This window comes from Sciurus carolinensis, chromosome 4 (genome assembly GCF_902686445.1).
Source record: "Sciurus carolinensis chromosome 4, mSciCar1.2, whole genome shotgun sequence".
Classification (NCBI taxonomy): domain Eukaryota; kingdom Metazoa; phylum Chordata; class Mammalia; order Rodentia; family Sciuridae; genus Sciurus; species Sciurus carolinensis.
The window spans coordinates 50,660,234-50,682,231 of NC_062216.1; the positions used below are offsets into that span (position 1 = coordinate 50,660,234).

The 21,998-nt window shown below is 36.3% G+C and overlaps 2 protein-coding genes across 9 annotated transcripts in view; one reads left to right on the forward strand and one right to left on the reverse strand.

Annotated features, from left to right (window-relative positions):
- Positions 1-1,799: 1,799 nt before the first annotated feature.
- Smim19 (small integral membrane protein 19) lies at positions 1,800-12,553 on the reverse strand. 2 transcript variants are annotated; one of them, XM_047551104.1, is made up of 6 exons: positions 12,398-12,542; positions 11,253-11,346; positions 8,840-8,916; positions 8,139-8,276; positions 6,382-6,503; positions 1,800-3,311 (listed from the first exon to the last, which is right to left on the reverse strand). In XM_047551104.1, exons 4-6 carry the CDS (start codon positions 8,270-8,272, stop codon positions 3,247-3,249), a joined length of 321 nt encoding a protein of 106 aa, XP_047407060.1. In that variant the 5' UTR covers positions 8,273-8,276; positions 8,840-8,916; positions 11,253-11,346; positions 12,398-12,542; the 3' UTR covers positions 1,800-3,246. The 2 variants fall into 2 exon arrangements, with proteins under 2 accessions (XP_047407060.1, XP_047407059.1); XM_047551103.1 differs by lacking the exon at positions 11,253-11,346 and having other exon boundaries at positions 12,398-12,553.
- Slc20a2 (solute carrier family 20 member 2) overlaps positions 12,239-21,998 on the forward strand; it is a 100,388-nt gene continuing 90,628 nt past the window's right edge. The window contains exons 1-4 of one of the 7 annotated variants that reach the window (XM_047551095.1): positions 12,239-12,559; positions 14,688-14,782; positions 16,798-16,913; positions 18,023-18,204. The gene's annotated coding sequence lies outside the window, so the exon portion shown is untranslated. Of the gene's footprint in view, positions 12,560-12,635; positions 12,658-12,691; positions 13,100-14,687; positions 14,783-16,797; positions 16,914-18,022; positions 18,205-21,998 lie in introns of those variants that run through there. The other 6 variants (XM_047551097.1, XM_047551094.1, XM_047551096.1 and 3 more) reach the window with 6 other exon arrangements.

Genomic DNA, 21,998 nt, shown 5'->3' on the forward strand with positions numbered 1-21,998 from the left:
ATAAGTACATTTATAAAGAATATTTTTCAAGAAATTCAGATTTCTTATTCTGAAAAGAAGTTTAACAACATCAAACTAGTTGCAGTTTAAAATTCCTGACTTTCTTCAGCTAGTCTTAGATTTGTCAAAATATATTTTCATAGAGCTGGGGATGTGGCTCAGTGATAGAGCGTTTGCTTAGTATGCACAAGACCCAGCAATCAAGCCCCAGCACCAAATCCCCAGTGCAAATATATAAATAAATGTAAATAAGTATGTATGGATGTATGTATCTCAAACCTAAAAAAGGTGAAAATGCAGTGCTCTTTTGGTATAAAAGTTGGGGCTGGGCCTATGAGCATAGCCAGTGTGTGACCTCTCTTATCTCACCTTCCTACCTAGAATGTGGAATATTTCTTTTCTTCTTTTTTTTCTTTTTTTTTTGCAGTACTGGGGATCAAACTCAGGGCCTTGTGCTTGCAAGGTAAGCACTCTACCAGCTGAGCTATCTCCCCAGCCCTAGAATGTGGAATATTTCTAACCTATGTAGTTTTTAAAAAACTATATAATATTATTTATATAATAAAATAGAGGTAGGGTATACATTATTTCAGAACACCACTCTTATCATTGGGGTTAGAAATCAAGGAAAGTTTCCACATCTGCTACAGATCTCCACATCTCCACAATGTAGTTCTCAGCTTAATTCCTTTACGCCCTTAAATCCTCGTGCAAGAAGTCTCTCACCCCTATAGGCTTATACAAAGATGAAGAGGGACAAAAAGGGAAGAGCTAGGAAATGTTTCCTGCTTTAGAGTTTTATCTAAGTTCGACTATGGCTTTATTAGGCAGTTAAGTGGAAAATAAATGAAAAGTAAGTTAAGTCCCTATTTTATGATCCTATTTTGCATGCAGTTTGGAGGTAAGCCAAGTGTCCACCTTCTTTCCATTTAGATTTCTGGCACATTCCCATTCTACTGCCACTGGAATAGCAAAAGGATGGTATATTACCAACACATTGTCTATATACCCTATAGGGGTTGAATGAGTTAGTTGGTTCTATACAAAATTTGTCTCTTGGCTGCGTAATTATATTTTCCAGGTTAAATTTATTTTTATATCATCTTAATAACTGAAACTCATCCTATTATCACTACTTTATCTCATTTCTACTGAACACTTAAAATATTTCCAACATTACAATTTTATCATAAACCCTACATTTGATTTTCTGGTGAATCATATAAATAATTCAACTTAACAACACAGTGTGAGGCCAAGAGCAAATATCTGTGCCCTTTGGAAGCTAACTTCTTCCCTTAGAGCAGCTGGCTGGCATCAACTAAACATCCAGTTATTTAACACACACAATCTGTACACCAATAGAAGCTGACCAATACTTACTGCTAAATATCTTATGCATTAGAAAAGGAATTAGAAACAAGGAAAAGGAGAACATAAGTGTTCATTACTAGATTGTTAGTCATCCCATTTTTCTTCCAAAGAAAATAGTTTCATGGGATCCTTCATAGATTCAGGGCAAAAGTAGGGCAATCAGCTGGTGTTACTTTGAAGTGTGGCTGCAGGGCTTCCACCCTTTTCCCAGCCCAGCTGTTGAAGCAGGGAAGAAACTTCAAAGCTCAACTTGCTGTTGTTCCTGCCAGTGGGGTGTGTGCAATTCCCATCATTTAGCTATAAGGAAAAAATGAGGAGGAATTTCATCCTCTGTCACTTGCCAAGGTTTGATGCTCAACAATCTACCTGTTTTTAGTTATGACCTGTTTTTAGTTATCTACTGGACACAAACAAAACAACTGATCTCATTGTGTGATTTATATTTATTTATGTACATTACTTTTACAAACCATCTGAGACAGTCAATTTTTGTGATTTGTTCGGATTATGCCTCAAATTCTTAATTCTATAATCTGCCCAGATTGTGCCCCAGACTAATTCTGTATTCATGAAAACAAACAGGAGTTATCCTAAGGCAAAGCAAAATTTAAGATTGTCCCCTTGCCTGTCTGCTACCCCAGCCCATATTTAAAACCATTTAGAATCCTTGAGTCACTTTTTAATTCTATATATAGGAGGAGCATCCAGACTCTTTTGTGAATTAAGAATTATTCCATTTGGTCAATGATGCATTATGTAAAATATATACATTTTTGAATGATGTAATCAAATATTAAAAGTAAATGCAATATCCCTGGTTTTATTTTGTCTAAACTTTAATTTTCATATTAAACATATTCTTTAATTTCACAATAAAAGGAAATAATTAAATTTGTTATTAGCACTTAAGATTCAAAAATTGATTCTTTGAGTTATACAGACAGTTGAATTTCCCTACCACTACCTCCAACAAGCTTTTAAATAAATATGAAAAATTAGGTAAAAACATTCCACTGTACAATATAAAATGGAACAAAAGAGGAGGATCTTCAGAAAAGCTTATTATGCTAAAAGAGTAGAAGAAACCAGAGAGTAACACTACACAGTGATAATGATAGGACTGAAAAGCAAGTTGCCAATTAATATAGGGGTATCCATTTGTCCAACAGATGGACCCAGTATGGCCTAAAGAAAGCCATCATCTTCCAAACCAAAACAAGAGAACAACAACAGAAAAAAAACTCTTGGAACACAATTAATAAGGGGTAAAATTCAGTTATGGAAAACTTCTAAAATTAGTGGATGGATATGTGTCATGATATAGAAAAGACAATTTAAGTATACAAGTTCTGAAGAACCAAAAATCTCTAATTTGAGTCATTAACAGTAATGAGAACACAAATTAGTCTATTACTGATACTAATTCTGATACTTAAGACAGAATACAATCTTAGAGGAACTTATTCTAATGGCTAGATTTTTATTTTTTATTTTGGAAAAATATTCTAATGAAGGTGGCATAAGCTCCAAGAATCTCACTTCCAAAGATAGACTTAGTTCTCACTGATTGTATCCTGAAAAATCAAAGGTCCCCACAAGGTAAAGTCCCCATCTCTGGTTATACTGCATCTTTCTGGGTATTTATAGTCTCTGTGTGTTCAAGTCTTTTGAGTACTATATATGTGTACCAAATAACCAGGAGAAGCAATTTTTAAAAGCAAAACAATGCAAAAAAAGTGGAAAAAAAATCACAAGTAAAATGATTTTGTACAAAAATTTTTAAAATGCTGTTCATGATTTAGCAGAAAGAATTAGGAGCTTGCTACTGTACTGTTTAATAATAAGTACTTCTGTTGCTCATTTTTTGAGGTCTCATTCCAATGAGAGCTGCACACTGTCAGTTTGGTTTTGTGGCTGCTGGTAGTCATATTTCCTTGCTATTAAAGAAAGAAAAAGATAAAATTAATAAAAATGCAAAATAATTACTACCAAACATTCTTAAATTGTAGTAATGAGTCTCAGTAAAAAAATCAGTTAAGAATTAGGCAATTTTATTCTTTAGAGGAAATTCATTATACTTCCTGATCTTCTGAATTCTCAACATTGCTCAATCCGCTTTTGTGTTTATTATTATTATTATATATCAGGGTTACTCAGAATTTTAAAATACAGGGCAAACATTTATTAAGCTATTAATGCTTTGCAATTTCTTTTCTTATCCTTTATTTCCACCTTAAGTTAATAACAATGCTTTTGTCTGCACCACAAGGAATTTGAATACAGTAACTTATAAGCCTAGAAGACTTATTAAACATAAATGTCACCAATATGAACTAGAATAAAAAACAGATATGTAATTCTATCTTCTTTTTATACTCATAAGAAATATTTACTGAAGAAAAACTAACTTAACCTGAAACCAGAGAAAATATAGGACTAAAATTTTTTGTGAATATCATTCACTGCTTAGCTTTAAAACTCCTGGTTGGTTTTACTAGCCAAGAAAGAGATACTACTCGTTTACATTCCCTGTGGTTGATCCAGATTTTTGTACCTGAAGTTTACATCTTCTTTCTGGCAGACTTTATCAGGAAAAGATATATCATGGATGTTAGAAATGATCCATTATGCTGGAATTCATTAAATATGCAAATCTACACATATACTCTTGTTTATATGAATAATGCTTCCCCAAAATGTCCACATTCTAATCCCCATAATCTGTAACTATGTTACCTTATAGGAAAAAGATATTTTGAAGATGTAATTGAGGTGGACCTTGAGATGAGGAGATCACCCTGGATTATCAGGCCCAATAATAATCACATGGGTCTTTAGAATCAGAAAATCTTTCCTGGCTAAATTCACAGAGAAAGGGAAATGTGAATGTGGAAGAACAGTCAGATAGATGCAATGTTTCTGGCTTATAAGATGAAGGAATGGGAACACCGACCAAGGAATGTAGGCAGCCTTCAGGAGCTGGAAAGGGTTAGGTAGGCAACAGATTTTCCCCTAGAGCCTCCAGAAAAATGGAACCCTGCCAACACTTTCCTTTTAGCCCAGCAATACCTCTGTAGAACTTCTAAACTACAAAACTGCTAGACCATGCATTTGTATCATTTTAAATCATTTTAAAATGATTTTGTGGTAACTTGTTACAGCAGCAAAAGAAAACTAATATACTCTGCAAACAGGAACTCTGATAAATTTTATATCATTCCCATTAAAAAAGAAAAAAATGGTACAGTGAGTTCATAATTGTATCTGCTATACTACATTATATTATATTATACTACTCACAAGACAACTTGTTTTGAGTATCAGTGAAAACTTAATTCTTTACTTATAATTTTCTACTTAGAGCTTCTGACTTTCTACATTTAAAAATATTTTTAAAGGATTTTTAATTTTTTAAAAGGACTTCTTTAAAAAAGAAGTATATATCACATAAAATTTGCTATTTTAACCATTTTTAGATGTACAGTTCAGTGGCATTAAGTATTCATGCTGTTGTGCAAACATCACCACCATCCCTCCATAGAACTCTTCATCGTTCTAAACTGAACTCTGTACCCATTAAAAAACAGCTCTCCACACACCCTGGCAACCACTTTTTAACTTTTTTCCTCTTTGATTTGCCTCATGTAAGTGAACATAGTGTCTATCCTTTTTGTGACTGACTTATTTTACTTAGCATAATGTCTTCAAGCTTCATCATATTGTAGCATGGGTCAGAACTGCCTTCCCTTTAAAGGCAAAACAATGTTCTATTGTGTATATGTAACATATTCTGCTTATCCATTCATTGGATAAGAACATTTGTTATTTCCATCTTTTGGCTATTATGAATAATACTCCTGTGTCAAGTTTTATTTCTTATTTTGCACTGGTAACACATGCACACCATACACTTCAGTTTTTACTGTAGACATTTCTCTTTAAAATTGTCCAGTCCTTTTTCCTTAAGCCCTACACAGCTCCCACCAAAACAGTAAATGTCAATTATCTGTTGCATATCTTCCCATGCCTCCCTCAATGCTCACATAATTATATAGAGCATTTATATCACATGTAGATTTTTAAAAAGAAGAATGTTTTGGTCATTTGATTTTATAACCATGGCATACTATTACATATACTTCTTGCTTTTCTCACTTAACCAAGCAAAGCATACCTTATTCTTTTAAATGGAGGCATAAAAGGCTATGGTTTATATGTACAATTTACTCTAGACCAATACATTTTTTTCTTTTTTCTTTTTTGAAATAGGGTCTCACTAAGTTGCCCAGGCTGGCCTTGAACTTGTGATCCTCCTGCCTCAGCCTCCTGAGTAGCTGGGATTATGGGCATGCATCACCATGCCCAGCTCAAGGACAAATAATTTTAAACTTTGATTGTCCTCTGCTGCCTACATACTTGCAGTGCTCAGTATCACAGGATGTTTTAATTTTGAGATATGACCCCTAGCTTAGCACCCTGGTGTCACATGTCATCCTCCTAGAAGCCATCCCTTTATTACTTTGACTTGCAGTTATTTAATTATAATAGAAGTGACTACACACTCTATAAATACATACTTAAAACCAAACTTAAGATAGCTCTAACTCAACTTCCTTTTAGCCAGATCCCCAAAATGTTCTTGGCCACTTCAATGCCACTCCATGAGAAGAAGTGCAAGGAAGAAAATTTAGAATAAGAAGAGAAAGAAGTCTGAAATAATAGCTAAAAATCTTAATTTTTTTCCAAAATTTATAAAAACAAGATCATGTGAACACATTACTAGGGCAATTCTCAGGGTCTTGGAAAGTGCTGTGTGCAAGTAAAATGTCTGGTAGCTTTGTAGTAAATCTGCCTTTTCTGAAACTATGTTAAACACCTGAAAAAAGTTGCCAAGTTTTTATTACTATTGTTATTGTTATTGTTATTACAAGGTTATTGTTCATAACCTTAGATTCAATTCCAGAAAATCTATTTTAAATATGCATGTTCAACACAGAACGCACTTACAAATGGAATACATTTCCAGTTGTTGTCTTAAGCGAATTTTGCTCATTGTGTCATAAAAGTTGGGCTCTGACATTTCTTCAGTAGGTGGTACACTGAATATCCTCATAATTTTTCTTTTATTCCTAAAATACAAAACCAGCACAGAAGAGACATTTGTATGAGTGTATACAGGACTGTAATATTCTCATGATCTTGGTAATCAGATGCTACATTTTAAAGACTTAAAGGATAAGTCCATTTCATTTTCTAATTTGTCTTTATGAGATGATTCTTTGGCTCAAATATTCTTTTCTTCATCAAAAAGCTTGTGGTTGTACATGTACAGGTATGTGGCCATAAAAGAGAAAAAAAATGCTAAACACATTCATTTACTATGCAAAGTGAGTTGCCTCCATTGTAATTCTCAACCCTCCTCAAAAGCCAGATATTATATGAAAAATATCTACCAACAAGAAACACCTCATTTTTCTCCCTTTCATGTCATTCAAATGAAGCTGAATTACTGGGTTTGAGAATACACAGAAGATGAGCAGAACTTAGTTTGTAAAATAATGAATTAAAACATTTCTTAAATAAAATAACATGGCCTTAGTGAGGACATCTTTTTAAAAACAGGAATAGTACGCCTCTGATTTTAAAAGAAAAGTAGGGAGGAGGTGGTGGTTCTTTTTAGAGGAAACTGTTACCTGCAAGTGGATCAGTGGCCACATATGGAGCCTTCTCCCACCCACCACCTGCCACCCCAGCAGCCAACAGTCCAGCAGCTCTAGGAGAGCTACATGACCAGGAAGGATAAACATAGGTATTTGAGAGCAAGTGTGGGCTCTGAACCATCCCAATGCCAAAAATACATTATCTCTGGGTTACTAATTATTTTGAATTATTTAATGGCTCCTTTTTTTTTTACCTTGGTAGAGGACACCCGGAAGCATGTGGCTGTAAGCAGATACAACTCAGTCCAACTAATACTGCTTTTCCTTTTTGTTTTTGTTTTTAGGTACAGGTGACTGAGCACAAGAACGGTGCATGTTAGGCAAGCAATCTACCACTGAGCTATATCCCCAGCCCAGCTTTTCCTCTTTAAAGTCACCCTTCTCCTTGTTTATTTTTTGTTTTTACTCTCCTAAGGGAAAAAGGCACCAGGGAATATAAAAGAGGGTACCTATATTAAGCTATTACATCTGAAATTAAGACAGGAAATATTTATTGAGGATTTACACTATGTGGCACACCAAGGTAAAAGACACAAAGGTATAAAACAAGGTTCTTGTTCTGAAGGGATTGAAGATTTTGTGAAATAAAGAGATAAGAAATCAGATAAGAGCAATATTATTTAAAGTGTCATGATAATGTCATGCACAAGAAATAAGGAAAAGTTTAAACTGGACAAAGAGAGATCTACTGAATACATAGCAGTTTCTACATTTCAGGCTCTTGGGTCAAAAAACATGTGCTCATTAGAGAGTGACAAAGAACCCAGGATGATGATGAAAATTAGGCGACATTAGAAGTGACAGAAATGAAAGTTTAGAGTAGCTGGCCTGGGTGTCTTCACTTTTTAAAGCAATGGGGTTTTCAAAGCCAAATCTCAGTCACCTGTGCTTGAGACAAGAGAATCAATAGCATCTGTCAGAGAAAGAACACAAATTCTGATGAAATTATTTTTATGTATTCAATTCAAATTTTTACAACAAAAATCCTGCAAAAACCCTCAAATGTCCAGCTTCTTATTTGTCCTGAGATGCTATCAAATTTACCTCTTGGCATACATGAAGAGACCAAAGCTAACAAGGATCACTATCAAGTAAACGTTGGTGGCTTCATTCCAGGCTTCATGAACAGTATAATCAATAGAACCATCATCACCCATCACTCCGTAACTTCCAGCCATGGGACTATAAGAAAGAAAAGAAAATAGGGCTTGACCATAGGGCCTGCTGGCCAAATCCAATCTATCAACTGTTTTTGTATAACCTACAAGACAAGAATGGTTTTACAATTCTAAATGGGTATATATTACTTTTTTATTTTTATTTTTATTTTTTGGAGTCCAGGATCAAACCCAGGGCCTCATACATACTAAGTACACTCTCTGCCACTGAGCTATATATGCCCCAGTCCCCATCTGAATACATTTTAAATGATTATAAGTACCTATGTACTATCCTCTTTTCTGTCTCTTTAAAGAAAAGTTTATTGATTCCCCAACTAGATAATTAAGGCAACTAATACATTTTTCCTTACTGTCTTTTTTTAAAATATTTTTTTAGTTGTAGATGGACATAATACCTTTATTTATTCATTTTTATTTGGTGCTGAGGATTGAACCAAGTGCCCCACGCATACCAGGCACGCATTCCACCACTGAGCCACAGACTTTACAATATTATAGCTCCTACATAAAGGTTAAGATGTAGGATAAAAACGTTACTAAATGGCTGGGCATGGGGACACATACCTGTAATCCTAGTGACTTGGGAGGCTGATGCAGGAGGATAGCAAGTTTGAAGCTAGCTGGAGCAATTGAGCAAGCTCCTGTGCCAAAATAAAAATTAAAGAGGGCAGAGGATTAGCTCAGTGGGAGAGCACCTGTGGGTTCAACCTAGTACTGAAAAAAATATATTACTAAGGATGGAAGTTGAAATGTCATTGCAGTTTCCAAATTGTAACTATCATTCACATGAAAGCAACAGAATACTTTAAAACACAGGTCCAAGCAACTGGCTTATGATACTGAGATGCCCGCCTCCTGACAGCAGCCTAGAAAAGGTGATCTTCCACATGTGTCCCAATATGCTCCAAGTTTAGAGTTGTATCTGCTTTTGTCCTTCAGGCCCAATTTGGCTTAAAGAAGCTATGGGATAAAAACCTACTTTTTGTTATTTATACAGCTGTGACTTCTGTTGTAGGAAAGGCATTCTTTGGACATTCCCACGCACACTAAGAGTAGTAATTGAAAGTGTATCAAATCTCAAGTAAAAGAGTAATGGTTTCTTATATGTTAGCAGTTAATTGAATTTTTCCTTAAAGAGAATGTTCCTCCCTTGTGTTGGACATAAAAGGTAAGTAAAATTATCTAGTGTGTGACAGGAATCCAGAAGTGTTGTTTTAGCCTATAAAAAGGAGAAAAACAGAACAAATGATAGTTGATAATCGTACTGTAGTTTCTAAGAACTTAAGGCAGCCATTTTTTAATACCAAGAAAAAGAGTATCTGGAATGTCCAAGTTATTTTATTATGTGTGTGGTTTTTTTTTTTTTTTTTTTTTTTTTTTTGAGGCTGCCTATAATGACGGCATTGTAGAAATTCTTCCACCAAAGTATCTGACAGGCCATTCTACAAGTCACCCAAATGTTCATTAATCTAAATTTGGCTCAGGAAGATTAATAACTATGTACTGAGGACCCAGTTGGTTTTCTTTCTTCTCTCTTGTTTCTGAGTAAAATGAATGAAACTTAAGAAGAGGTCTGCTTCTAAAACAGGTGACATGTTTTCTCTCATCTGACACTGGAAGCCTTTGTCAGATTTTTGGGGACATACTGTGTTCATTGAGAAAAACTTAATATCATGAATAGTCATTTAACTTAAGTTCCCAATGAGGGCCAAAGTAATTTTTCTAAAATATCTACTGATGTCTGATGTCTGATAAACATTAAAATTGGTTTGGTGAAAATTAGCTAGAGAAAAATAAAAACAGAACTTATGTTAAATTAAACAAATTTATAGGTATAAGATCTAAATACTACTTAATTAAACATTAGAATATACACAATTCCTAGATGTCAAAGATTACAAATTTTCCATTTGTTTTTGAAAGTGTGTGCATAAGGGTATTGGCATATTCACATTTTTAATTTTTATTGTCTAAACTCCAGAGGTTCTTTGAATTTAATTGATTTTTAGTAAGTAATTGGCTTACTTTAGAGATGGAGACTTCTGGAAACCAGGCACTATAATTGTTTTTATAATTTATGGAATCTCAACCATTGTTGGTGCCAAAATGTTAAAATAACAACAATGACCATATTTGGCAAAAAGAAATGAGTTTAATGTATCTGATTTGAGGGGTTGCAGAAGGGCCAGTTATTCAGCAAGGGTGGTAGCTTTCAGGATTGGAAGTTTTTAACAAACTGGGGGAAAAACAGGGAATACAGCAGTAGGCTACTAGAACATTTTGCAGGTGCCCTTTATCTGACAAACTGAGAGAGTATCTCCTCCCTGTTTTCTAATGCCTGAATCAGGTTAATTTCTTGTTTCAACTTTTTATAAAATTCTGTTCGTGTTCCACTTAGTAAGTGGTATATTGTACCCAAAGCTTGACTTCCTCTTGCTGTAAATATGCAACCCCTTAATTATATTTAGAAGAGGATTTCTAATTACTGCTCACCCAGAATGGTAAAACTTAAATGTGAACTATAAAACACATATTATACAACATCATTGGTATGCAATGACACTATTCTATGGTTCCAGGGACATGCACTTGAGTTATTTTTAGTGTAGTTGTGAAAGATTTGCACTGAGGGTAGGACTTTCCTGCCCAGTCCTCAATCATGACCGATGGTATGCTTTGTAAGACTGCCAGGAATAAGAAATGGTCTAGTTCAGAGTCATAGTACAGACTGATGATCCACATGTGGCCTGATCTTTGATCATTCCCTCCCAGCATACCATGCTCAGTCTAACCAAGTGTACACACATACACCTGTGAGGGTTAATGCCTGACACCACAGCCTTCCTCTGAGTCTGAAGTAAAATGCCCAGGGGTATCACAATGGTTTATTCCTGGCAAGTTAATGTTTCCGCAAGATTACCAATATAGCTTGTCATGTGCCTGGAGTGCCATTGAGAGATCTTTTGAGAAAACTGACCTTTTTTCACATTTGTCCTGTGATGTAACGGTTGAACTATTTCAGTAGGAAGAGCTGAATTAAGTCCCAAGGAAACAAGCATAACCAGATAAAGCTGCCAAAAACAAGACAGCGGGGGCTTGGTTTTAAGGTTGACAAAATTTTAAGTTGAGAACTAGACCTTTTCTGGGGATCAAGTGATTGTATCATAAGTTTTAAAATTAGAGTCCTTATTTTGGACAATATAGTATCCAAGTTGCTCTAAAATTCAGCATCACTTTTTCTAATTGTTATATATTTTTTTGTCTTAGAACCTTGTTCTTTTATGCTAGACATTCAGATTAGACTCACTTAGTTTCCAATAACAAAATCCACTGCACATATAAATAGAAATTTTTCTCTTTCATCTTTCACTAATGATTTGGATTCCGGAAGCAGAAGGAAGCAGGCTAATAGGCCTTCGCCCAAAATGAGGAGGATAATTAACATTCGAGGGCTTCTGGGCTGGGTCGTCCACAATTAATTTTCACAAGAACCCTGCAGGGAGGCACTATAGCTCCATTTAACAGAAGAGGAAACTAGCGTGGTAACAGGTGGCAATAGTTGGTTATGTAATTTGCCCAAAGCCACACAGATTAGGGCTGTCAAACACATCTGATGCCCAAACCTGAACTCTTCCAGCCGCGACACGGATCTCATGAGATCTGGTCCTCGGGGAAGAAAATCAAGTCTGGCAGGTTAAAATAATAATAATAATAGTTATTATTATTATTATTACTACTATTACTATTATAAGATCCTATCCCAGAAGGGTGCCACGGGTTAGGGCCTCCAGAAAGTCCCAGGATCTTTTTTGTGTTTCCGCCGCTCGCGGGAGGGCTGCGAGACATTCCATCTCAAAACACTCCTGCGAAAACCCTGCTGCCCCGGGTCGTCTCGCCCCAGGCTCGCGTTGCAGATGGGTTGTTCGTCTTTCCTGCCTGCGCTCCTGGCAACCAGAGCATCGGGTCCCCTACGCCGCCCGGGCAGGGCGAGGCAGGTGCTCGGAGCCCGGCGGGCGGCGACCCTGCCCTCGGCCGCAGCCAGGCGGGGCGGGGCGGCGCGGCAGGGCGGGGCCGGTGACGCGGCCGCCGGGACCGGGAGCGCGGGGACGCGGGGCCACTCACGCGGCTCGCTCCGGAGGCGGCACGAGGCCGGCGCTGCTCCGCTCGGGGCCTCCTCCCCGGAGTCGGCGGGCGCGCGGGACCGGTTACCGAGCGCACCCGGACGACCTCTGCCTTCGTCATTTCCTGCCGGCCTGTCGGTTTCCGGATGAAACGAGGAGCCAGGTCTTTTTTTTTTTTTTTTTTTTTTTTAAAAGCCTTTCCCCTTTTCGGTTTTTGAACGCGAGAACCGCAGCGATGGCCCCGGTGCCGCCCCCGGGCGCGTGAGTGGAGCGGAGCGCCCTTCCCACCCCCGCGGCGTCGCCGCGCCCCGCGCGCCCCTCCCTCTGTGCCCCTCCCTCCGCGCGCCCCCGGCCCGGCGCTAGGGCCCCGGCGGCGGTGGGTCTGGGCACCGCGCCTGTTCGTCCGCGTGGACCTGGTCGTAGTGTGCAGTGTCGCGCCTTCGCTAAAACCGGGCGGGAAGTAGCGGGGATGGGTCATCACCGGGAGTTCTGTGCCGCTTCCCGCCGGCCTTGGCGCCGGGGCAGGACTCGGCGTGGGAGGGGGCAAGGTGCATTGTCCCGCGAGCCGAGGTTCGGCTGGGGAGTCGGAGATTTTCTTTTTCCCTAAGAGGCCATAGGGTTACTTTTAATATTTACTGGAACTCTTAAGAAGAAGCGTGTGTTCTCCACACTGCCTTTCCATTTGCCCTGATCATAATAAACGGTGCGTGCCGAGACAGTTGGAGTGTTTGAAAAACTGGATGTGGCCAGGATACTATGGGATTAGGATTGTTAGTTTAAATGACTGCAGGATTTTTTTTTGGGGGGGGGCGTATAGTGACTTGAAAAATGTGTTTTTCAACTTGAGACAGGTAATGAATTTATGTAGAATTTCAGCATCAGTATTGGAGTGATCAGATTTCAATGGTTGGTGCAGCCTTGCAAATAAAGGGCCACTTGCCCACGTGCTTGAAGTCGTTTTGAGCAAGTTCTTCAGGATCAGCTGACTGCTAATTATAATTCGTTCAAAACTATATAGAGGTTACATTCTTAATTGGTAAGCAGAGATGTAAGCCAACAGTTAACGCCATAACCCTTAACAAGTGATTCTGGCCTTTGTGGATTGTCTGTTACAATTAAGCTCACCTCTGATAAGACCGTTACTTGGTACAATAACAGGACAGCTTTATTTATATTAGTATTTATTAGTTTGTAACCACTTGGTTTGACTCTAAAATTGGAAAATGAGAAACAGTAATAATAGGCAGTGTTGAGTACTGAGCCAAGTTGTCTATATGCATTATCTCAATCTTCAGGGATTTTTTTTTTTTTTTTAAACAAAAGCATAGGTTGCTCCAAATATATGACTCCATGAGTTTGATTTGAATGTGTGCATATGTGAAACAGGTACATGAAATAATTCTACTTTTGTAAAATAAGGGTGCTGGCAATATAAAAAGACTGAGGAAATGAATGTGGTTTTTAAATTGGAAGATGAATTTAAAAATTCATAGAACTGAAATTGGTCCTTTTATTTGGGTATTTAGTAATTTCCCAAACACATCTCTTCTTATCCAAGTTCCCATTATATAATGTCACCCAATGAACAGACTGTGCATGACATGGAAAAAAGGTAAATTTGGGGAAAGCCTTAATGGCCCCTACTTTCATATTTAATTTATAAGTGGCATTCTTAATTAAGGGTAAACAAATGACATAATAAATCATGAAGGCTAATTTTCCAATACCAAAGTAAAGAAAGAAAAAATAGTGAGCTGGCTATTACCTTGTTGGAGTCTTGCACAATTTCATTTGGCATATAATGTTAAGACTTAGATTAATCTGCACTGTAGGTAGCTTTGAGAGATTTGTGTGCCTGATTTTTAGTTTGCCTTTATATATCTTAAAATATATTCACCGTCAAGTCTAGTATTTTGTGCATTAAGAAATTAAGGTTTTGATTGGATTTAATTAGTTTTAGCTTTAGTAATTTATACAGTAATGACAGTTCACAAGAATGATAGTGGAGTCTAACAGTTTGCATCTTGTGAGAGTAGATGTATTTGTGACTAAAGCATATTGGAACTTCCTATCAAAAGATGCTAGTGGTCCCATCATTGGGAAGAGGAAAAGACTGAGGAATCTTTGCCAGTCGGTGTTTTAGAGGGTTTCTTTACCTGAAGACATTGTCTTTGGGGAGGGAATGAGTGGGAAGTTGTTATTCATGGATGGATTTAAGAACAAAACATGCACATATTTCCTCTTGGAATGAATACTTAACCTTTGTGACTTGTCTCCACATGCGTCTTCAGGCACTTTCCCAGCCTTGATATTTATGGGCAAGTCACTGGTAGATGAAGTAAAGAAAGGAAAAAATTGGAGGTAAAGAATACTCCAAAGCAGAAAGGTATGCAAACAAAGCACTATTGGGCTTTCTTTGGGAAAAATTTAGGAACTGTTAACAAAACCTATCACAGCAATGACTATATGTATTTGTAAATTTCTTTTGTGATTAGTATCAAGAAATATGAAGACTATGTCCTGAGTGTGCTTTATAAACAATGGAACAGATTTAGAATATAGTATATTTAAGTATGTGAAAAGTTACTGAATTGTTCACAACAGCCATTTGTTTGTCACTGCTGGAAAGTCATAGTGACTTAGTAACAATATGGGCTCCTGTCCATAAGGCATTTAAGTGATGTTGTGTTTCCTATGATAGAAAGACAAACCCTTCTCATTCCTCATTTCAAAACTTGCCTCAGGCTGGGGATGTAGCTCTGTGGTAAGCTTTTGTTGCCATTCCCAGCACCAGAAAAAAACAAATCAGAGCAAAACTTGGCTGTCTGTGGAGTGCCCTTTAAGCTCCCTGAACACAGAGAATTTTTTCCTGTCTCACTTATTGCCTAGAACAGAGCCTGACTTAAGCAGGGTGCTGAGTTAAATATTTGTGGTACGAACAATACGTTGGGATACTCTACTCTTCCTTTTAGTGAAGGTCCTACTTACCTTTTGTTGTAGGATCACTGCAGTCTAACCTTCTTTCCAAAGTCTGCAGCCCACAATAAGCTCTTTGAATGTTACCTGTTTATAACCACACTCTTTGGCATTTAATCTTACATGATGTTATATTGTTACAGAAGTATTTCATATGGCTTGTTTCCTCACCCAAAATAGAAGCTCCTCAAGGCCAAGGAGTATTTATTTACACAGTTCCATTTTTGAGAACTGCCTTGGTATTCAGTATAATATATATATAGAGTAGATTTGTATATACTTACTGAGTGAATATTGGTTACCATGGGAAAACATCAAAGATATTAAAAAACTTAGGTATTTTTAGTTGGACAAACCTTGTATGCACAGGTGAAACAGTATGAGAGTTTGGAGCTCCACGAAACAGTAATAGCTAGCATTTGTGTAGTGCTTAAAATGTGCCAGCTACTGCCCCAGGCCCCTTTATGTGTTCATTTGTTTGAATCTCACAGCAATTCTTTGACGTAAGTATAGTCATGACCCTGTTTTTCAAATGAGGAAACAGGCACAGCAAAGTAGTTGTTTCTTGTCCAAGATTATGATGCAAGTAATAAGTAGACAGTTTGGCTCTCCAGGGTCAGTGTGGCTTCTTTGGAGCATACATTGAAGGGAAATCTAAAAGTTTTTAAGATATAAAATACCCCACTTTTAAAACTTAAAAGTAGCGTAAAAGATTGCAGAGGCTCTGGGCTACAGAAACAATGCTAAATTTTCCATATAGAAGAGGTTGATGATGAATTGGTCAAGAAAACAGTTACATTGAAATGACAAAAGATGGGGAGAGAAACTGAATTTTGTATCTCAAAGCTGAGTGAGAAATTGAATTCTTTACAGCTGTTGAATTCTAGGATAATGATTCACCAGAACCTAGGACAATGACTTTGTTAGAAATTTAGTGTTGAAAAACTCATGCCAAATAAAATAATACTAGGTAACATTTGATATCTTATTGCCTCTTTTTTCTTTAAACATTTACTAAATTTAAAATCTTAATGGTAGTGGTTTATCATGATGTGGATGTTACTGATGGTTTCCTGTGTACTTCTGTCCATTTGCTTTGTCCTTTTATGGAATTTCGATTGACTTTTTCAGCTTGTATTGAGCTATAATAGAGAATACTGTTGGGGTAGTAGACCTCTTCTAATCAAGGAATTTTTTTTGGTGGAAAAAATATAAAATTGTACTGTTGATTTGGTAACAGACCTGGAATAAAGTCAGTTGGAAGCCATGTGCAATTAGATGAGGGCCTACAAACAAAATCCAACAAGATGAAGAAAAAAGGATATTTTCTGAAAGTCCAATTACATATTCCTTTTATTGGGAGCTGGCAATATAATTTTGGGGACATCGGGCATCATCAATCACTGAATCTAAATGACTCCACAGATAGGGGAGTATATACATCACCCCACCGCTGTCCAGGAATCAGAGGAGGAAATGCCTTTGAATGAAGCATGGTTCACAAACCTGGTTAGCAGCCAGGGTGGACACACACTTTGCAGGTACAGTATTCTGTATTACAGATCATTTCCACTGGGAAGGATGTTATGTCATTTGTTCTGGGGAGTTGCTTCATAATTTGAGACAATGAAGAACTGACATGCTGCTATCATTTTAACATCATCTATTTTGAGATGGCCTACATAGAAGCAATTTATTATAAATATTGCCCGAAAGCTTGTGTTCTATTTAAATATCTGAGGAACTAATTTGAAAAAATCAAGTTGAAATTATCTATATGAAAGTATTCATCCAGTTGGCATGTTAGATTTAACTTCAGTCTCTCCTTTGAATGATACTGGGATAATTTCATGAAATCTTTAGTACTCCATTTTATGAATTTCAGGGTTTTAGAACTGGATCCTGAACATAATCTAGTTTGCTAACCAGGAGTGTACATCTAGTGACCGAGGGTTTGTTTTAAATTAACAAGTCTCTTTGCTTTACCTCGGAGACCCAGATTCAGTAGGGCTGCAACGGACCTGTGTCTGTATTTTAAACCATCTTGAAGTGATTCTAATGCCTCTCTCCTCCCTGTAAAAAGAACCAGCCCTGTATTTTATAGATAAGAAAATCAGGGCAAAGCTAAATGATTTGCCTAAAGCTAGTTCATTTGTACCAAAATTTTATCACCAGATAATACATAATTCCAGAATTTTGTGGTTGTTACTGGAAGAAACTTTTCAGGCCATCAATTCAGTAGCTCATTTCATAGCTGAATATAAAGCACACTTGGGTGTACTATTTCCAACGAATATACAAAGGCAGAAAAATAGTATTTTGTTAAAATCTTGTCTTCTGCTCAGGCCATGGTAAAGATTGAAACATCTATCACCAGAATTTCCATCCAGTGTAACCATTGCTTTTTTATTAGTTTCAGGAATTGTTGATTATTTATAATATTTTGATTGTCTATCCTGTGGTACCCTTTAAAAAATATTTTGAAAATATTGTATTTTTAAAGCTGAAGTGAAATATTAAAATTTATTGATGGAATTACTTTTTAATCACCTAAAATATAATGTTGTGTAAGAGTTTGCATGAAATTGTTAGAACTATATTTTATCTGGTTGATTTTTAACTTTTTTTTTTTTTTTTTTTTTTTTTTAAGGTATCTTAACCTTGGAAACAGAGCATGATTGGCTTCTTTGTCATCTTTGAATATGAGAGAGAATCCTAATTTCAGCATGTCCTCAGTAGAGACCAACAGACCAAGTTTATTTCTCCAAGAAGCCTCCCAAACCCTGTTGGAGTGGCAACCATTTCCAGAAGTAAATAATGTGTCAGATGCCTGTGAGTGGACTGAATGACCCAGTGACTCATTGAAATATTTGTGGAAGAATATGGTAAAAAACTGAAGAATTACATTTCAAGAAGCAACTCCAATTACCATGTAGGATTTTTGAGCAGCTGAAAGAAGATAGTTCTGAAAATAAGAATGACAAGATTCTAGCACATTTCTTTATGTATTTCTTATATTATCTTTGTTAACACTTCTTGTGTATTATTTTCCATTAGGGCAGTAGCTGGTAATCTGCTTATGATCAGAGTTTTTTTTCTGTGTGGATAGAGAAATAACATCAGTAGGAGTGGAAATAGGAACCATTCAGTGGAATACAGGTCCCCCTGAAATTGACTCTAACCAAATAATTACTAAAGGGTGTGAAGTGTGGATAAATTGTTTCTTTATAATGATGTGCTGCTTCTTGTTCAGATTCATTGTGACTTTAGTTTCATCTTTCTTTATCTACTCCCAGCCTTTATGGATGTCTGCTTTTATCTGGAATAAGTTTTTGGCACAGACGGTCTGATTATCATATTTTTCGGTTTAAAAATAAGAATTACATCTTCATAAATAGACCATTGATACAGTTGCTGTTCTACCCCCAGTTATTTTTCAGGTTCAAGAATAGAATAATTTCCATTCTTTTCAGCTTTGCCCTTTTCTATTTTTATGTTCTCATTCAGTGTTTTGTTGCTGTTATTTTCTAAATGGAAATGAAAGGTGATTTCTATTTTCCATTATCTATCTGGAAAGCCAGGATAACATGGGTGGCAGAAAAGAAGCAAATAAAATCTTTTAACCCTTGTATTAAATTTCCATCAGACTCCTTTTTCTTCTTTTTAAAATTTTTTTTTATAGTTGTAGAGGGACACAATACCTTTATTTATTTATTTATTTATTTATTTTACGTGGTGCTGAGGATCAAATCCAGTGCCTCACATGTGCTAGGCTAGCGCTCTACCACTGAGGTACAATTTATGATTATCAATAATTGATGATTATCCATAATTTTCTCTCCTGTAAATTAAGGAAAGTTTTGCTCTTGTGAATCAAGTTTTTACCCAATAGGAAGAAAAATAAGAAAAAGAACAGATTTTTAATTTAATGAAGCAAATTTTTACAAAGCATGTTTAGCTTTAATATTTTCTTCTCTGGTAGGCCTGTTTTATTTTGTTATTTCATTCTTTCACTTCTTTCCCCTTCTATCCTATCTACTTATCACTTTGTACCACTCGTACATTTTTGCTCTCATCTCTCTAAAATTTGTTAGATTTCTTTGTTATTTGCCAGCTCCCTGCCTTTCCCACAATTTAGCTTCCGTTGAAAATGTTTTCTCTTTACCTTTTCTTGAGATGAGTTTGCCTCCTTCACAGTCTGCCACTTTAAGTCTTTTTTGTTGTGATCTCTTGTAACTCAGCACCTGACATCTTTGGCTCCTGCCTATTTCACCTTTTGTCTGCTTGTACTCTGCTCTCATTCCCTATCTATGATGGTCCATTCTTCTCCAGCATCTCATTCTTTGATTTACTTCTGACTGTGTAGCTTACTGACCTGTCTTGTGTCAACTAGCTCTGTTGCTTCTCAGCACCAAATTAATATTTTCTTCCTGTACATTTTAGTCATTGTGCATTTACTCCATGAGCTCTTTTTCTATTTCCCTTGTCCCTGGGTGATGGCTATTACTAGATGGATTGGTTGTCAGTCTCTGCATAGAACACAGATCCTTGCCGAGTATTTCCTGAGTAGCCAGGATGAATCAATTATTATTAACTTTTCTTGGAACATTAAGCTTCCTGTGTTTTCTGCTTCTAAGAATTAGATTGGTATTCTAGAAGATTAATATTCCTTTCAAGAGTCAAGATGGTCATGTGATATTGTCATTTTAACTCTTTTGTCAAGAGTTGGAGACATTTATCACTCCTGTGTTTTAAAAGATTAAAGAACAGCCAAAGCAAGTTTGGGGTGGGGGCGTGGGAAGAGCAGAAAGAGAAAGGTAAGTATAGTAGAAAAGGACTCTATTAATAGGTTTTAGAAATGGAAAGAAAACTGAAACCACAACTTTTAACATTTTTTAGGTAAAAGATTCCCTAAAAGAATGAAAAGTACCAGTAATTTCATTAACTAGTTTTATGATTGCATTGTTTTGCATTTCCTTTTAAGTTCTAAGACCTTTATTGTTTTAAAAAAAAAAAACAGACATAATCTTGTAACTATTCCTTTTATTTTTGAAAGACTTGATGTCTCCTTAAATATTAACTTGCATCCTTTTGTAATTATACTGTAACATTCTCAAAGTGCTATTAACAACTGACTCTGGTTTCATGTGTGGGAAAGCATAAATTTTGTGGTCTTGCCCCTCAGGACTCTAGTTGTATTATAGCGAAAAGATAGCTTGTGGCAAGACTTTATTTTATGCTGTTTATTGATTTACATTTTCTCATATTTTTTCCTTTATTCCTCTGTATATTCTTGTTTATGAATGTGTTTCTGTGCTGTAATTTGTTTTTTATAATGCGTTTGAACTGTTAGAGTCTGATTTGAGTGTAGTTCTTCAACATAAAAAAAAAGAAAAACTCTATATATCACATAATGTGGTATTAAGATAGTAAGTATAACCCTACAACTAGGGGCTGGTCATATTGAGTACTCTTTTTGCCTAAGCCCTCCCTAACTGTGATGGTGGTGGTGGGGTGTCTTGGAGCTGAGGGAACCACACTTTAGTAGCTAGTATAAAGAGTGTCCTCAGCATCACAGTTAGGTTGCTAACAAGGAATTTATAGCTATGCTAAATCTTTTTCTGTGTTTTGGGACCATAGAGATGAACAAGGTATGGCCTGCTGTTTCTGGAAGATATAATTGAGTAGGGAGTGTTGATAAGTGAGTGGTTGTAACACTGGCACATGCTTTTATAGTAACAGGCTAAGGGATCAGAGTCAAAAAGTATAGGTCAGAAACCTAAAAAGGTCAGGAATATATACTGTGTGTATACATTTTAGCTGTGAGGTAGTAATTTGTCCCTTATTACCCATGTGAATCAGGCAAGTTATTCAAAACATCCAGCCTCAGTTTCTTCATTTGTGAAAATGGTATTATCTCATAGTATTGATATATAGATTAAATGAGATAGTCTATATGAGATGCCAGTATGGTCTCTTTTTCAGTTAGTGTTTAGAATTTGGAGGACTAAACAGCCAATAAAGAACATGGAATAGAAAAAAAGAAAATTCTTTTTGGGGAGTTATATTCTTAACCACAGAGATAATGTGGCTGTTCAAAAATGCTTAGAATTCCTGTTTTATGTTTTTTGCTTTTGTGGTTTTTAAGAAAACCAACAATATTGCCTTATAATCAGTCCCTTTTCTTTTTCTTCTCCTTTTTGTAACCAAAAGTTTATTTAACTTGATCTACTTACCTATCTTTCAGTGATTTTGGTGTCTTCTCATAACTCAAGCCCATTCTCAAAGAACTTAAAATTTGTAGCAGTTGAGCATATTTGAAAAAAGTGTACCACACACTTCTAAAGACTGTTTAGCAGGAAGAATGTCACCATCGTTGGAATAGGTCTATGTAATGACTACTTTCCAGAAAGTTAGAGTAAAAATTATTAAAGAAGCTTTGGAGTTATGTTATCAACTCAGTCTTTGTACAGTTATAGTCTCGGCATTAGGTTTTTATATTTATACCAATCTGAGTGTATTTCCTGGATTATTTATGTGTTTTTGAGACTTGAGCAAAGTTGCTTTTTTGTTACTTTAACAGGTATTATTTAAATTAGTTTCCTTGATCAGAGCCTGACTGAACA

Excerpts from the sequence above, each read along its gene's own strand:
- Smim19 (XM_047551103.1), bottom strand. The coding sequence starts at position 8,272 with ATGGCTGGAAGTTACGGAGTGATGGGTGATGATGGTTCTATTGATTAT. Across the intron at positions 6,504-8,138 it reads CTCTTCATGTATGCCAAGAG|GAATAAAAGAAAAATTATGA; the intron begins GTAAATTTGATA and ends TTTGTATTTTAG. Across the intron at positions 3,312-6,381 it reads ACTGGAAATGTATTCCATTT|CAAGGAAATATGACTACCAG; the intron begins GTAAGTGCGTTC and ends TTTCTTTAATAG.